Here is a 16,934-nt window from a genome sequence, read left to right as displayed (position 1 = left end):
CCTTCTACTCGAAATTGTATGTCTTACTCGATATTTCAACTCTTCAGGCAGAAATTGACAATTCTAGTTATAGAAACTATGATATTCTACATGTTTAAAACCCTAGTGGGTAGGAAATCAGCACTACTATCTAATATACATATACTAATGCTCAGGAAACATAGTGGGATTCTGCAATCGCTTACATCACCCCAATGGACATTTGATGTAGATCTTGTGTGGTTTCTAACAATGCTGAGCAGGTAGCAGATGTAATGTTAATGGGAGTCCAGCAGGGTGTCGGTGGGAGTCCAGCGTGGCAGCAGCGGGAGTCCAGTGTGGCATCAGCGGGAGTCCAGTGTGGCATCAGCGGGAGTCCAGCGTGGCATCAGCAGGAATCTAATGTAATGTCTGGTGCTAAAGTAAAACATCTGGAGAACGTCAACCAGCTAAAATACTCAAATTCTAGTCCAACCGATGGCAGATGTATTGCCAACTATACAATAATTGACATCTAGAACTTATATTCCATACTTCGCAGCTCATTCCCTTTTTCATGGCAAATACGTTTATCAACAACTCTCCATGTCAAGATCGGAATTGATTATAAAGTTAAAAGTAGGTTGAATTATTACCAGTCATGGATCTTGCAATTGCAAGGGCAGTAATCCACAGCCGTACTACATCTTCTTCCTGAGGACCACGTGCAAGTCTTGAAAGCTGCTCATCCATCCAAGCAATCTGCTCCAAAGTGAATAGACCAGGAGGTGGATCAACTACTACTTGGTTCAACTCCGGAGGTGGTCCCCGCTGCCCAAGCCATGAACTAGAGCCCTCGTTATTGTAGTTCTGCCTGAGAGACCGCAATAGTACTTCGTCTCTCAACCCATCCCAGTCCAAACCAAAGACCTCAAGTTCCTCGTCGGTCATGGAAACCTCATCCAATGAACCTCCCCGTAAGCCATTAGCAATCATGTCAAACCCAAACATATCCTCTGGTGATCGGGATGGACCATTGCGCTGTGAAATCCGATGATTATTCCATCCTTCAGCCCAAAAAGTTAACTGTTCATTGATTGTTGAGAGGAAGAGATGTTGAAGAAGCCATATGTGATTTGTATTTGAGATGTCAAGGCCATGGTGCAGCTCCAGGTGCGTGAATAAGTCATGCCAGGTTTGGCTAACATAGTGACTGACATCTACCCATAGACGCTCTATGCGGACGTTGTGAATGGATCTAAAAATGTATTCAGAATGGTACTTGGTAGATGAAATTTTATACATATACCTTCCCCATATATAGGATCCACGACCTTCTCCACAAGCATGTTCCATAAATGCAGCAACCCAGATATTTTCAATTCCATGATCACCACGGAGACGAGATGGAATTCCATAATGCTCTGCAGCAGCTAAGAATAGGGAAAGTACGGTTTCACCTCGATTATTATTACTAGCTCGCATCCCTGTTATCATTCTGGAGTACCCATCTATAAAGCCATGAATTACCACACCCCATCGTATGAGCCCTAAAGACCATGTTAGATGTTGGCGTTATTGTTGATTAATTAACTTACGGTGATGACCATCGTGATGCCATAGCGAATTAGGACCTGGAACAGAATAACCTCGACGACGGATGCGAATGCGGTCAAACACCCGCTGAATGGGATCGATCCGAAGGAGTGAAGATCGGATACGCTCATAAGGTACAATATGGCCCAGTCGACGAAGCATACCATCAAGCATGCGGATTCCTGCGCGACAGTAATAGACCCTCAAATGTCCCAGCAGAGAATCTAGCTGGTCATCCGATATGCTTGACAAATAAGTGGCTGAAGAAGAAGTTGAGGCAATGGATGCAGCTTCGGTGTATATTGCATCAGGTAAAGATACAGGAACTTCCATTTCATTGCCTAGCACTCCATCTATTGCGTTGTCCTCAGGAACTTCAGGCAGTACCGAGTTATCTATCAAGGAGTCAGGAAATGGATTGGTTCCGGGAAGTGCAATTTGATTTTCAAGTAGACGACGCCTGACGGTAGCCCTAGAAACTCCAAGGAAGTCACTAATCCCAGAAGTAGTGCGATGTCCATAGGCCCATGAAAGGAAGTCTGTGTTGATTACAGTACGAGGACGACCACGATGGCCTGTATGCTCCTGCAATACTACCTCTGGTCTTCCAGTGTGAGAAGCTTCAACTTGATGATCATAGAGAGCCCGTGCATCTATGGTCATAAGCTGAACGCCAGTGCGTAAAGTCTGTAACTCTTCTGGCTCAAAGATATCATGATGCTATTGTCATCAGCTTGCTGGAACTCTAGAAATACATGATGAATAGTATACCTGATTTACAGTATGACTGAACTCTTCTAAATCTTCACCCAGAAGTCGGAGCAAGAATGGATCTGTTTCCTCGGTATAGACGCTGACTAGAAGAGCATGGAACTGCTCATAATGGAGACGAAATGCATCCAAGAGTCCGTTGGAATTTGTAGCACTTGTTGTACTTGGTGCAATACAAGGCAAAATGAAATTTAAAAAAGTTAAAAAAAAGCTGACTTTAATCCAGCGAGCCATGAAGCGAAGATGAAAGGTAGAATCAATCAGTGAAGATTATGAAATCATTGAATCAATCACAGCTGCATAGCCACTAATGAGGCACTACTTCAGCGGTACCTGTAAATCTCGGAACAAAATATCGCGGATGTTAAGTATAAGCTTTGGATTGGAAAGAACCAGAATTCCCCTCAACATTGGAGCTCTATCAATATAATCTACCAGAAAACCACTATCAAATGCAGGATTTCTAGCGTTCTAAAAGTGGGTTATAAATATCTGAAATGATCAAGAAATATATACGCCACGCTGGGACCCACAGAGCCAACTTTATTCTCTCGTCTTTCTTTCCCTCATTTTCGTCGCCTTTTATTTTATGCTTTGTTCTTTCTGCTTTATTGATCTGCAAAACAAAGAGCAGTGGGCTTCAGCCTAATGGAAGAACACACGAGCGACGACCACTTACTTTTGGCGTTCGAAGGCCCTTTTGGATTATATGCTCCGATAACTCCTGCTGAATATTCTACAACGGTTGCAACGAATTTAACGTTGGCCATGCATAATATTGGAGGACCTTCCCCCAATACTCAGTCAACCTATTCAATGGATATGCAGGTATCAAGCTCACCGCTGAATGATGGAGCTGGACCTGGATCCCAAGCTCGACTTATGGGTCTACCTGATGTATGTCCAACAACGCTTGGACTAAAAGATGTACGGTTCTCATTATCCATTTGCTGTAGATTCCACTCCAAAGCTTTACCAAGGAACACGGTCTTGAATCTCAGTTTTCCACATCGGGAGGAACCGAATCCTCCGTTCTCTCATCATCGCATATGCATCTACACCCAATATTCTTGCCCCCTATGCAACAGTCCTCTTCGCTACAGAATCGAGATTTACCTGCATTTTCCCAGCACTCTGCTTCGCTTCCCATCCTGCATGAATCGCCACCATCATTCCCTTCAATTCCAGAATTTCAGTTTCGACCACCATCGTTCAATTCATACATAGGTCCATCTAGATGTCAGTCGCCCTCAGGTTCACTCGAACCCCAGCTCCCATTATTTCTGAACGAGGAGTGGTGGTCCCAGGTCATTGCACTTGGAAATAGTCCTCGATTGCTTATGCCAAATAACCAGCCTCCATCGTTCCCACTGAACGACCAGCCTCCATCGTTCCCACTGAACGACCAGCCTCCATCGTTCCCACTGAACGACCAGCCTCCATCGTTCCAACTGAACGACCAGCCTCCATCGTTCCCACTGAACGACCAGCCTCCATCGTTCCAACTGAACGACCAGCCTCCATCGTTCCCACTGAACGACCAGCCTCCATCGTTCCCACTGAACGACCAGCCTCCATCGTTCCAACTGAACGACCAGCCTCCATCGTTCCCACTAAACGACCAGCCTCCATTGTTCCCACCGAACGGCCAGCCTCCATCGTTCTCGCCGAACAACCAGCCTCCATCATTCCAACTGAACGACCAGCCTCCATCGTTCCCGCTGAACAACCAGCCTCCATTGTTCCCACTGAACAACCAGCCTCCATCGTTCCCACTGAACAACCAGCCTCCATTGTTCCCGCTGAACAACCAGCCTCCATCGTTCCCGCTGAATAACCAGCCTCCATCGTTCCAACTGAACGACCAGCTTCCATCGTTCCAACTGAACAACCAGCCTCCATCGCTCCCGCTGAATGACCAGACTCCATCGCTCCCGCTGAATGACCAGCCTCCATCGCTCCCGCTGAATGACCAGCCTCCATCGCTCCTGCTGAATGACCAGCCTCCATCGCTCCCGCTGAATGACCAGCCTCCATCGCTCCCGCTGAATGACCAGCCTCCATCGCTCCTGCTGAATGACCAGCCTCCATCGCTCCCGCCGAACGACCAGCCTCCATCACTCCCGCTGAATGACCAGCCTCCATCGCTCCCGCCGAACGACCAGCCTCCATCGCTCCCACTGAATGACCAGCCTCCATCGTTTCCACTAAATGAACATTCCCCAGTGTTCATGCTGAATGAGCAGTCGCTGCTGTTCCCACTCCAGCAAATGACAGAAACGCAGCGATCTCTTCTACTTGAAGATTTACTTCAGCTAACATCACTTGCACGACCACGTACTGCAACGGCAAGTGAAGTTCGCAGTTCTGATTCGCATGCTCCTCCAGCTACAATACCCATAGCTCCATTGAACAGCTCTGAAGCCTCAGGGGCTCTACTGCATCCCCTACCAAGTTGCTCTCACCCAGTGTCTGAACTCCCATCTTCAGCATCCCGTCATCGTCGTTCACGCCGTCAGAAATCAACCCCAATCCATCCTCCAAAGGTCATCGATATGTCTGCGATCCGGCTCATCAACATTTCAGCATTGAATTTTGATGATTGCTGCTTGAAATTGTCCAGGACACATACGGTGTCAAATGATTTAAGATTTACCGATATTCCTGGGATGCTGCTATTTGATCGATACACTCCGTGGAGAAAGTTAAGGGATATTTTGATCCCTCTTGGATACAAAAGGTCGTTGAATCAGAGATGGGGTGTGCTTGCATATGCTGGTGTCAGATACGCTAGTGGGGATTGTGAAACGCTAACCGATATTCTTACACGGCTTGGTTGGTGCCAGCGTACATGGGACGACAAATGTGATATGTTTGAATGGGCGGAAGACGTGCGGAATTGGGCATGGGATTCAAACCGCTTTGAAGAGACCGCTATTGTTACTGGTAAGCTGAACTTGTATATATATTATTCGTACCTGACCACGCCGTACTTTGTAGGAAAAGACTACACAAAACATGGTGATTTGTTCAATCATTGGTTTCGCATCAAGCTTTTATTTGATTGGCCGGGTTATTTGACGCTTGGATTATCACCAAGTAAGGAAAGTACTAACGAGGTGGAAAGATTAGCTGCTGAGCTGACCCAAAACACCATTAAGACTAACCGTGTAGCTATTAAAGCTTGCCTTGTGAGGTTACGCTCGCCTACCGATTTGCTGACTCCCCCTATTCCCACCAGCTACTTTTCCTCTCAGCCAGTTCCTTCTACTTAGCAATCCATTGACGCTTTTGCCCGCCCATTTTGCTAGCGATCCATTAACTAATTTATCCCACCGCTCATTAGCAATTTGTTGACACCGTTATTCTTCTGTAGATTCACCCCTTGGTCGCTCGTTTGGTTAGCAATCCATCGACTCCTTCATCCTTTGCTTGCAATCCTTGCTCCTTGCTGCTTACTTTATTGGCCTTGGTTTAATACTTGCTATTTGCCACCATCTTTACTTGTCTGATTTCATCGTTAAGTTGGGCACTCATTTGTTAGTCATACCCTACGCCTTTGTTATATATCGGTATATATATACCGCCAGCTTGAAACATCTTCTTTTGGGCTATTTCTCATTTGTATTGATGTACAATTTGAGCGTGGGTGGATTGAGTATGGCATTGACCGATTTAGACCCCGGTGAAAAGCAGTGCTCTAACGTAGTTGATAGCGGACATCCCCGAAATTCAACCACTAATATTTAGTGGAATGTCTCACAAGAAATGGATCTTTCCCTAAGTAGTTTACATTCAATGAATACTGGTAATAGTTGCTTGCAACCAAGAGCAGCTTTGAGACACCGAAGAGATCTATGCATGCTTGCAAGTTTGGCTTTAGGCTAGAACGTCAGATCCGTATATTGGTTATCAAATGAAAGACGACTTACTTCCGGAAATAAGCCTTCATTAAGGCAGCATCTTCCTCTTGAGCATCCTGCACTTTTCCATCTTCCGATACGCAGATACCCAAAATGGGAACTCTCCAAAAAGCATCCCCTTCCCCCCTGGTACAGTCAATGCCGTTGCAAGTTTCAATGTGCAAAGGTGTTTGTAGATCTCCCCACCCATATAAATGCATTCTTGTTGTGTGGTCTTTGACGGAGTCGGTGATGCTAATGAATTTGACACGACAAATGGGATGCAAGTAGTTCAATCCCAATCGGTGATGATATTTTTGGAAGAAATGGTGAATATCGAGTGGAGTGGGTAATCCATATTCGTTGACCGGAATGTCTGGAATAAATATGGGAAGAACTCGGGGGTTATTGGGTATCAGAAATAATGCAAGAATGCCTTGTTCATCTTCTTCAAAGGTTGTCTGTCGATTTGAAAGTTAGGTACATTGGCATTCCACTTGAATGTGATGATAATCCATAGCTCTTACCGTCATGTTACGGTTTTTTTTTGCAATTGATACTTTGGCCCTTGCTCGTTGCTTCCTTTTATCTCTTCATTTTTCTCACCGCTGAGTATACGCAGAGTATACGCTGAGTATACACAGATGAGTCACTTTTTCCAATCACTCCGGAATGATTTACCTTATGGGCCTTGATGTCATCAATATTGCAATGATCCTAACTCTGAAGATAGCAGAACATATCGACGGCTGTGAAGCTGGGTTTTGGATCCAAAGGCTCATCAATGGATCCCAAGTCATGGGAAGGTGTTTGTATTGCATTGTCTGAGCATCCATTCCTTTGATCATCCTTCAACCATTCTAGGGATATTTAATGACTGAATTTTCAGGGAAAGCACCACCAATTCTCAGCAGGAAAACCACAAAGAAGGTATCATAGTTATTGTATGTGAGTGCCTTGTCGACAATGAGGGTGATATTTGCACGGCTGCCACCAAAGCATTCAATGTTCTGCAAGAACATATTGGTGCCAAAGCAAACTGATGTAGAAAATGACGAAGTAAAATGAGGCCATGACCGTAAGGAGAGATGCAATGGACTGAAATGAGCTTTGTTGAAGGCAGCAATCAAGGCATCCAGGTAGTGCTTTATGGAAGATCCCAAGTGAGTTGCGGATATCATGGAGAATGAACACTTACAAGAGGCAGATTTTGAGAGCTAGTTCCGACAAAAATAGTGAACATTCCATTGGGGATGTACCCGTGTTGGCCTACTGTCGACCATGCACTGACATCCTTGTGATGAATGGGGAAAGAAGCAGTTGCGCTGGCTCCGGGTTTGATGTCCTTGACCTTGTCAAATCCCCTAAGCACATGGATAGGCTGTCTCTCTTCGGGAATCGATATGTACTGCGAAAAGGGGTTATTACGAAGGGAAGGATGAGAACAAATCAACACTGACCAGCTGGGCAACCTCGCTTCCAGTATATTGACCAGTGTTGGAGATTTTGGCTGAGACAGTGAAGAGAATATCATAGAGAGAGTTGCTACCATCGCAACCAACAAACGGTTCAGCAGTTTCCATCACTGAGGTGGTGTCCTTCGAAGTCTTTCCGGAGATAGTGAGCTGAGAATATTTGAACATGGTGTAAGATTGCCTGTGTCCAAATTCTGTCGAAGAACGTTCCATTTCAGCAGTCCATACATACAGATGGATAGAATGCACACGTACCGTATCAAGGAGTGATGTTGTTTTTGTCAAACCTATGGGAAGTTGAACATAGAACCAGCGATAAACCAAGAGAAGCCTTACCAGCGGTAATCAATGAAGACTCCCTCTGTGAAATTCGATTGTGGCGAATACACAAAATCATGCCTTATATCGCAAACTGACTTCTAGTGGTGTAGATAATAAAGAGAAATTTATTTTGGAATGGGCAAGGACTCTTAAGCACCGTTCAACTCTCCTCAAGACGATATTATTCTAATTGAGGGCGAAAATAAATTTAAGAGGTGAAAGATGAGACGTGCTCTTCAACGACCCTTGATATTTCCTCCAAGCTCCGGGGTAATGTTTCCACCAGAAATTTCCTCCAAGAGAGCACCTTGTGAAGAGGTGAGGTGGGAACGGAATTCTCCCTCCCATTGGGTAATTTGGTCAACCGGGATAGAGTCAAGCTGTGAACCAGGTCAAAATTATATGAATAGGGATATCAATATTTACTCACCAAACCGTTGACGCCGGCGTAGATGATGGGAACCTGAATCTCAGTAGAGAGGGGTTGATACTGGCCTTGCTCTGCAAGACGGGATGTGATACAGGAATCATGGTCATGGAATGAGACATACTTAAGAGCTCAGTCAGACGGGCACCACAGGAGAGGAGGAAATGGGTTGAGGCATCAAGATCAGAACCAAACTGAGCAAAGGCAGTGACTTCACGGTATTGAGCAAGGTACGGCTTGAGAGAACCAGCAAACTTCTTCATGATTTTGCTATGAAGACGATTAAGCAGATTAACAATAAAAACGAATTGTACTCACGTTTGGGCGGCAGATCCAACACGAGAGACAGAGAGACCGACATTGATAGCAGGGCGGACACCACGGAAAAAGAGATTAGCTTCCAAGAAGATTTGACCATCGGTAATGGAAATGACCTATGATACAACTTCAATAAATTGCCAAGCTGAGATGTAAAAAAAACAAACATTGGTGGGAATGTAAGCAGAGACATCACCACCCTGGGTCTCAATGATAGGGAGAGCAGTGAGAGATCCTCCACCAAATTTGTCACTCATTTTGGCGGCACATTCAAGTAAACAAGGATGCAGGTAGAAGACATCACCAGGATTGGCCTCACGACCAGGAGGACGATGGAGAAGCAATGACATTTGACAGCAAGCAACGGCCTGTTTAGACAAGTCATCGTAAATGATCAAAGCTAGAAAAATTTGAGCCTAGAGCTGCGTAATTTGCCGTTGAACGCACCGCGTTTGCCATTATCACGGAACCATTCACCCATAGCACATCCAGAGAAGGGAGCAAGATACTGCAGAGGGGCAGCTTCCGAGGCGGTCGCAGCAACAATGATTGTGTACTTCATGGCGTCATTCTCCTCAAGGGTCTTGACAAGCTGAGCAACAGTTGAACGTTTCTGGCCCACGGCGACGTACACACGGTCAAGCTTCTTGTCTTCATCCTTACCATCGTTCCACCTCTTCTGCTTAAGGATGCAGTCTTTCCAGTTTGACGATCACCAATGATCAATTCACACTGACCACGACCAATGGGTTTGAGGCCAGTCATCATAGGCTGGTTGACCGAACGACGAGGAAGAATACCAGGTGCTTTCAGGGAAGCACGACAACGCTCAGCGGCCTCAATGGGACCCTCGCTGTCAATAGGGTCACCGAGAGCGTCAACAACATGCCCAAGCAAACCAGGACCAACAGGAACATCAACGATTCGACCAGTTCACTTGACCGTGTCACCTTCTTTGATGAGCCAGTCATTACCGAAGATAGAAACACCAACGTTGTCGGCTTCCAAGTTCAGACACATGCCACGGACAGCAGAAGAGAATTCCACCATCTCTTCGGCTGTAAAAAGAAGGTGAAACAGCATTGAGAACATCGGAAGAAACCGCTCTTACCCTGGACGTTTTTGAGCCCCCAGACATGACCAATACCATCACCGACACCTACGGAAATGTGTTACAGAAGTGTAGATGAGAGAGCTATGCATGCATGCACTGAGAGCCCGTCCAAGGGAGGACTACGTCCCGGATCCGATTCGACGATTCGTATGCGGTACCTCCATTTCCAAGTGGCAAGTGAGATGAATGATATGAACCATCTCTGAAATCTCGTTCCAAACCTTTGTTCGCATTGGACACTGGCGACATTTCGAGTCTATTGATGGGGCTCTGAGAGTTATAGTCAGAGTGAAATATTTCGCGAGTAGCGTTCGAAAAGTCGTCGGTAGTGAAGGATCGTTCGTGTGCTTCGCACCCAACATCATTCTTGATCGAAGTGGTACTAAAGTCCGACATTGGCGCGTCGCGAAACGAGAAATCCGTGGTATTGGAGGTGGAAGGTGGTTTGCTCAAGGTTGGGTAGGCGAGAAGGATTCAGCATTTGCCAGTCAGGCGGAGGCGCATCCAGAGCTGAGGAAGTCCATCGGTGATTCGCCTTCGCATGTTGGGCCTTTGAAGATGTCTTCGGTATCGGCACCAGTCGCCGTGAGGGGAAAGGGCAAAGGGAAGGGATCATCCTTGTCCACTTCCGCTGCTCCGTCAAGGTCAGAGTCACAGGCTCCGGAAGCTGGAATGGGAGGTAGTATCAGTGTTCATGCACCTTCCAAAATGCGAATCTCGCAGGTGCCGATTCCGATAGGTCCATCTTCGGAGGCCGGAGATTCGGATATGATGGGACCCGCAGACTCTTAGGACCTGAGGCCAATCTTGTCGTGTGCAAACTAAACTAGGATGTATCTAATGGTATCGTATATATACTCCGTATTAATTTCTTTGCTGTGCAGCTGGAAAGCTGATCATTCAGATTGATAAGTGACTGCGGTAAGTCCACGTAGTCACTGGTCGACCAGCAGATCTTTTCCTTAGTCTACTTGAGAACTTCCCTGCCTGACTGTTATGCATGAAATAGTCCGTTCGAAGAAAGCATCCCGAATTAGTGAACGTGGTAAGTTTCCCACCCATCAACTTCTTTCCGTCGCGATCTTGGACATTGAATGGCAAATCCTAATGGTGTTGTCGCGCAAGCAGTAGTGGCCCAGCAGACTTTTGCTTCAGATCCTAAATACAAGAAGTACACTCAACAAGTCGAGAAGTGTTTGAATTCGTTTGATAATGTCCATGAATGGGCGGACTGTATAGCGTTTCTCAAGCAATTGCTAAAGGTACGTGTCAAATTGTTCATAGGAGATGCTACATGCTGATTTCGATGCTGGAGTAGACGTTTCAAGCATACATGCAATTTAAGGAGATTCCACGCAAGTTGATAGTTGCCAAACGGCTCTCGCAATGTCTAAACCCCGCTTTACCAACTGGAGTTCACCAGAGAGCGTTAGATGTATATTCTCATATCCTAGCCGTCCTCGGAGTAAGTTGGAACTTAGAGAGTCATCTCAATATCTGATGCTTCAACAGTCAGAAGGTTTGAAGCGTGATTTACCAATATGGTCGTCGGGCCTGTTTCCCTTTTTCGAGTACGCTGCAACATCGGTAAAGGTACGTCGCTCGAATAATATGAGCTTGACTCGCACTGATTATCTGCAGCCGACTCTACTCAATCTCTACGACACACACTATCTTCCCCTGCAAGCTGGACTTCGACCCGTCATGAAATCATTCATTCTCGCACTATTACCAGGTCTAGAGGAGGAGACAGGAGAATTCTTCGAAAGGGTCATCAGTCTACTAGATCGACTATCCGGAACAGTCTCTCCCTCCTTCTTCTTCCAAAACATTTGGCTCATCATGTCGACAACTCCCTCCGCCCGAGGAACTGCATTGAACCTTCTTTCCCGGAGACTACCACAACTTCATGGGCTGGAAGACATCACTTCCATTGTGGGTTCTGATATAGGTCTGATGATTAGTGCGTTTGCGGCTGCTTTAGAAGATGAAAATCTGCTTGTTCAGAGGAGTGCGCTGGATCTACTTCTACAATCTATGCGCGTCGATAGTAGTGCTGTCAAACAGGCGCAATCAGAAGACAGGTCAATTTTGATGCGCGCAGCTATTAGTGTTGTACTTCAACGTGATTTGTCACTAAATCGGCGGTTATATTCCTGGTTGCTGGGACCAGGCAAGAAGAGCGAAAAGCAGATTGAGTACTTGAAGGATAACGCGCTGGAATTGCTTCGGAGTACGCTGAAGGAGGATATGCTGTCGCCTTCTGGGGAGTATTCGGAGTCTCGGCCGTTCAAGATCTTCATCTCATTGCTGGATAAGTGGGAGATTGGAGCTGCACTGTCGGAGGTGTTGATTTATGATTCGAAGCTGTGGAACCGCATATCAATTGGAGACGACTTCTCAGTGCTGTATTCCAAGAAATCATTAGCGGTGACGGACGAAATAAGGTGCATCCCATATATTATTGTGTGATTCCTTGCTGAAAGCTTCTGCGTACAGGCTATCGACATGATCCTTTTCATACTCAATACATTCTCCCAAGATGAAGAAGCTCAAACCATACATTTTCCTCTCATTTTCGCTGCTCTTGTGGATCTTCTTGAAGTAATTCTGTCTTCGCTAGTAGTTGATGTCATCTAATCAATATCGTTTACACCCTAGATTCAAGTTGAACGAGAACCTTTGAAAGCCCCGTCTCCATCCATGAGAGCGAGCTTGATCCTCCTCGAAGCAATACCGTTCCACATACCACACATCGCATTACTCTCACGCCCCAAAGTCAAGTCCGACCTACAAATGGCCAGCGACACCGAACGACCTTACATCTTTGCATGCATTCCTTGATGCACCTGTCCCCACTGGAACGTACACAGTACCTTTTTGCTCTGCATTTGAGAGCTTAATCACATTGAGTATGGTTTTCGGTCAGACTTTGACGAAAGCAACGGAGATCGATACCGCCCAATTTGCGCAGCTACGTGAAATTTTTTCGTCGTCGCTGACGTTGATCGACCGCTTGGTCAGTAGACTCAGTTCGTCTATCAAGTTGATTTGGGAGCCTAAGCGATGGCTGTCTGTGGTTTTGGATAGTCTGCAAGAAGTAAGTTGTGATATTTTTGCTCCTCTGACGAAAGTATTGAATCCCTTGGTTCACATTTCTTCAGAAGACATACTTCACCATCGTCGACAAAACGATCTCTCTCATTGTCCTCCTCCAGCAAACATCTGATCTCACACCCAACTTTTCCATCGATGATCGATCCACTATGTCCAAAATGATTAATCGTTTGTTGTTGTATCTTCGACCGGACTATGCAGTATATCATGCTCGCGCTGTCAATCTTATCTGGAGTCTCAACGCCGCCACAACTAGATCCCACGTTGAGAGCATCTTGGCGCAAGCTATGAATTCATCAGAGTTGAGGAATGTCCAAGAGTCCTACGAGGCTTTTGGTGTACTTTGGACTTACTGGTGAGTTATATATTAACTGTTGCCATAGCGAAAATGTGATAAATCATCTTTCGTAGAGGATAATATGCTTCCTGGCTTCCGGTTCAAGGTCCCGATGATGATCGTACTGGACACCTTGAAGAACGAGGAACCGAACCTTCGACGAATTGGCGAGACCTGGATGAGATGTAGTTTGAAATCATATCTTCGGTACGCCTTTATCACTCATCCGGGATTATGCTCTCCATGGATTAGCGATTTTCAGCGTACTCGATCCTATTCTGTTCGAACTCATGGACCCTTCGATCCGCCGGTCAACATCGACCATGAAAGTGAAGGGTAAAGAGATTCCCGGGTTCACATATGAACGTCCGTTCGACCAACGGTACATCAATCACCTTCTCGATATGCTGGCATTTATATTCCTGGTCATTTGCCCCCGTTGAATGCTCGACGACAACCACAATCTTGGGACTTGAACCAGGAATTCCCTACTTCCGCGCGGGTCAGAGGTCCCAAACAAGCATCTCATACCGACGTGCATGCTATAGCATGCAAAGTCGTTCAAGCGCTAACAGGTCGTAATGGTCTTCATCGTGCTGTCATGGGGGATACTGCAATCCGTAACGCTCATATGGTATATCCTCTAGGCTTAAAGACGAATACCAGGCAGATCTACGCTTCCTCCGATCACACACTAGTGTCCAATAAGGATCCTCAATCTGATCGTGTAGGTTATATACCGGCCAGAGCTGAGCGTAGACCAGGCAGGCCCTACGGTGTCGTGAATATCTAAGTACCGGTTGAGGTTCAGTACATAACACATGTATGAATTCTTTCTAGTGATATAGCGTTGCTGTAATGATGTTGTGAATTCTAAGTATCACAACGTTGTGACCAAGTCTCTTATTTTCTTCCATTGATGACCATCCCAGAGCGCATTCGCACTCCCAGCTGCAGACTATCTTCTTTCTTGCTCCATAGGCGTTGTTTTTGAATTACCCCGGCTCCAAGCTTGCAGCCAATTCAATTAATTTTGATCACAAGTCTCGGAAAAATCCGATATGAGCACCGTCGATAGCATAGCTATCAACGGTGCTCATATCGGATTTTTCCGAGACCTACGTGCTCTCATCTCCCCTCCACCACCAATCCACACAAATCCACCATGAAGTTGCGCACAAAAGCAATTAATTGGATTCAATCCTCTTCGAATGAGCTTGTGACAACGCTTCGTACTCGAAAATCAAAAAGGATCACTTCCGATGCCATATCAATGACGCCCATCGCCTCTGCGATCTCCAAGCCACCTCAGGATCCCGAACCATTTGTGGTCCCGGAGGGTTTTGTTGAGGGCGGCATTCCCTTATTGTTTCCCTCTACACGAGATCGATACTTACCAGCAATTTTTGTTGTTCCGATCCATCCACAACTTCCGGATGACATTCTTCCAGAGATAGGCCGTATCCTGGTAATACCCTGGCCTGCAAAGGATCCAGGCTATAATAAGTTTTTTTTCAACTATGTCAAGAATAACATATCAATACCGGGAGGTCCAAATGCAACAATTCCGGCTACTGGTGAGCGGTTATTAGTGGAAATTGGTCTATTCTGACTATTTTTTTCAGGATGGGGAAAATTGCTTCCTGGTGACGTCCTCTTTCTCCGGGACATCTCAGGCTCACGCAATCCCATGGATGATAAATTTGGAGGATTTTTGGTTCACCCGTATGAATGCACCCTACGTGGAATCTATACACCGGCTAACTTAATCCTAAGAAACCCCTCCAGTGAGCTTGCCAAATCAATAAACAATGTTAGGGACCAGGCATTGGGAACCCGGGAAGAACGCGAGGAACTTGGGCGTACCCGCTTTGAGAAATGTCTCAAAAGGGCTATTCCCGTCAGAGGTGAAGGAACCTGCTACTCTCTTGCGATGAGCCACCAAAAACCCCGGAATCTGGCTGGGCCTTCAGCAGGAGGGAAAGTCAGGGGAAAAATAAGTGAGGAGGAACAGGAGCATGTAAACTTGCGTGAAATTATTGTAAAAGTAGGTTCAATAAACAACTTCTATGTTCATTGTTCTGAGCCATTCACTAGACTGTAGTCCGGATAGGCGTACATTATTACCGGCGACTTGTCCCTCAAGAGTACAAAATCCTGGAAGACAACGCAGAACTAAGGAATATCCCTCGCATAGGCACAGATGATAATGCCTGTTTTACCGGGGTCCAGCAAAATCTTGCAACGCCCCAACCTGAAGAAGACCGTAAGTTCAAAGATTTCTTGGATTCAATCAATACCTTATTTGCTTTCAGGACCTACTCAGATCAAAGCGCTGGCGTTCTTCGGAGGGATACACTTTGATCTATATGACTCCGATGGTGGAAAGACTGAACTGGTCTCTTCACCTGATATTCCAGAGGGCTGGGAAGGTGGCCGTTTCCACCTTGTGGAATATGGCTTGTATGCGGAGTTGGATGGACTGGTTGTTGCTAATTTTAGCGGTCTACGCCTTCACGGAGGAACTCCTCCACTGGCACCAACTGGAGCTGAAATACCACCTTGGGCTTATCGCTGGGTGGTTGTTCTTTACCCCCAAGGCGCTGTACTTGATGGAAAAGTGACCATAAACGTTTCAGCCGATGAAGATGGTATCCCCATCCAATTGACTCCAAGGATGAAAAACTTTATTGACGGGGGATTTCCGATTGGGTAATGTGTGATTTCTTGTGACCCTATTTTATCTGCTGACTTTGCACCCAGCAAATTAGAAGAACCGGTACCGGATGAGGGTGGAGATGAGCGGGAGTAAGTCTATACAACAAACAGTTTCTCCCAACTAAAAGAATATAGTCCTACCGTTCAAGAGCTTACCCTCTCTTCCAACGAAATCAATATGGTTGACGACGGTCATATAATAATGACCCCTCAAGCTGAGGTAGATTTTCTTGCTCGATCGTTTTATCAGTTTCTTTTGTATCACCAACGGCGGAGTGGAATGACTGCTTCTGGAAATTTTGAAACCTTTCGGCACACCTATTCCATTGAAAGAGATGGTCAATTTTATTATCCGCGTCCTTGGCCACTAGCTCCGGATGGCGCTCCATTGAACAAGGATCTTTACGCTATTGGTAAGCAGTCCAAATTTGAGTCTATAGCCATTGACATTTCGGATAGAGCCAAGTTTGCTGACACCTCGCCAAAATGCACATCTGCAATGGGTTCAACACTGCCAGGCTCACCGGGGATTTACGCCATCAGTATGGCGGAACTATAAGGCCCCGCTAATCCGTGAGCATTGTTACCATTTATGTTGTCTTACCTTATGCTGCAGCAAAAGGAGTACCTGGCCCACGGTTTACAGGTATCCCTTCAAAACAAGCAGAAGCTCTACGCATCAAGCGGAAGAAGGTTGCTGCACATCGTCGAAAGAGTTCCAAGTCTAGAAAAGCAGTTGCAGCAAAAATTTGTGCGTTGACATTTATGAGATCTTATTCACTTATTCTAACTTCATATTTAGCTGAGATTTCTGATGCTGCTCAATCTGCACCACTCATGGTCAACTTTGAATCGGAGAATCTTGAAAACAATATGAAAA

The 16,934-nt window shown here is 45.9% G+C and overlaps 7 protein-coding genes across 7 annotated transcripts; 3 read left to right on the top strand and 4 right to left on the bottom strand.

Annotated features, from left to right (window-relative positions):
* Nucleotides 1–591: 591 nt before the first annotated feature.
* Nucleotides 592–2,559, bottom strand: C8R40DRAFT_1045188 (uncharacterized protein; the record flags this gene model as incomplete). Its single annotated transcript, XM_046224282.1, has 4 exons — nt 592–1,216; nt 1,553–2,136; nt 2,227–2,274; nt 2,326–2,559. The coding sequence occupies 4 exons, from the start codon at nt 2,557–2,559 to the stop codon at nt 592–594; spliced, it is 1,491 nt and encodes a 496-aa protein (XP_046086506.1).
* A 1,106-nt stretch (nt 2,560–3,665) lies between these two features.
* Nucleotides 3,666–3,959, top strand: C8R40DRAFT_1044958 (uncharacterized protein; the record flags this gene model as incomplete). The annotated part of the gene is made up of 1 exon (XM_046224258.1): nt 3,666–3,959. A coding segment is annotated over one exon (294 nt), but the record flags the coding sequence as incomplete, so codon positions are not given.
* Nucleotides 3,960–6,064: 2,105 nt separating this feature from the next.
* C8R40DRAFT_1069428 (uncharacterized protein) lies at nt 6,065–6,760 on the bottom strand (the record flags this gene model as incomplete). The annotated part of the gene is made up of 3 exons (XM_046226107.1): nt 6,065–6,209; nt 6,258–6,688; nt 6,755–6,760. 3 exons carry the CDS (start codon nt 6,758–6,760, stop codon nt 6,065–6,067), a joined length of 582 nt encoding a protein of 193 aa, XP_046086504.1.
* Nucleotides 6,761–7,087: 327 nt separating this feature from the next.
* Nucleotides 7,088–7,870, bottom strand: C8R40DRAFT_1069427 (fibronectin type III-like domain-containing protein; the record flags this gene model as incomplete). Its single annotated transcript, XM_046226106.1, has 3 exons — nt 7,088–7,237; nt 7,426–7,635; nt 7,688–7,870. 3 exons carry the CDS (start codon nt 7,868–7,870, stop codon nt 7,088–7,090), a joined length of 543 nt encoding a protein of 180 aa, XP_046086503.1.
* A 261-nt stretch (nt 7,871–8,131) lies between these two features.
* Nucleotides 8,132–10,278, bottom strand: C8R40DRAFT_1272398 (P-loop containing nucleoside triphosphate hydrolase protein; the record flags this gene model as incomplete). Its single annotated transcript, XM_046234070.1, has 10 exons — nt 8,132–8,403; nt 8,454–8,524; nt 8,575–8,720; nt 8,769–8,884; nt 8,936–9,168; nt 9,216–9,442; nt 9,502–9,621; nt 9,706–9,826; nt 9,880–9,927; nt 10,104–10,278. The coding sequence occupies 10 exons, from the start codon at nt 10,276–10,278 to the stop codon at nt 8,260–8,262; spliced, it is 1,401 nt and encodes a 466-aa protein (XP_046086502.1). The 3' UTR covers nt 8,132–8,259.
* Nucleotides 10,279–10,976: 698 nt separating this feature from the next.
* C8R40DRAFT_1189095 (Dopey, N-terminal-domain-containing protein) lies at nt 10,977–12,354 on the top strand (the record flags this gene model as incomplete). The annotated part of the gene is made up of 3 exons (XM_046233032.1): nt 10,977–11,076; nt 11,298–11,351; nt 11,570–12,354. The coding sequence occupies 3 exons, from the start codon at nt 10,977–10,979 to the stop codon at nt 12,352–12,354; spliced, it is 939 nt and encodes a 312-aa protein (XP_046086501.1).
* Nucleotides 12,355–12,796: 442 nt separating this feature from the next.
* On the top strand, nt 12,797–14,129 carry C8R40DRAFT_1170491 (uncharacterized protein; the record flags this gene model as incomplete). The annotated part of the gene is made up of 5 exons (XM_046231546.1): nt 12,797–12,982; nt 13,047–13,337; nt 13,383–13,543; nt 13,599–13,761; nt 13,818–14,129. The coding sequence occupies 5 exons, from the start codon at nt 12,797–12,799 to the stop codon at nt 14,127–14,129; spliced, it is 1,113 nt and encodes a 370-aa protein (XP_046086500.1).
* Between the last annotated feature and the right edge of the window lie 2,805 nt (nt 14,130–16,934).

This window comes from Lentinula edodes (assembly GCF_021015755.1).
Source record: "Lentinula edodes strain Le(Bin) 0899 ss11 chromosome Unknown C8R40scaffold_17, whole genome shotgun sequence".
Lineage (NCBI taxonomy): Eukaryota > Fungi > Basidiomycota > Agaricomycetes > Agaricales > Omphalotaceae > Lentinula > Lentinula edodes.
This window is presented reverse-complemented; position numbering and strand designations above follow the sequence as displayed.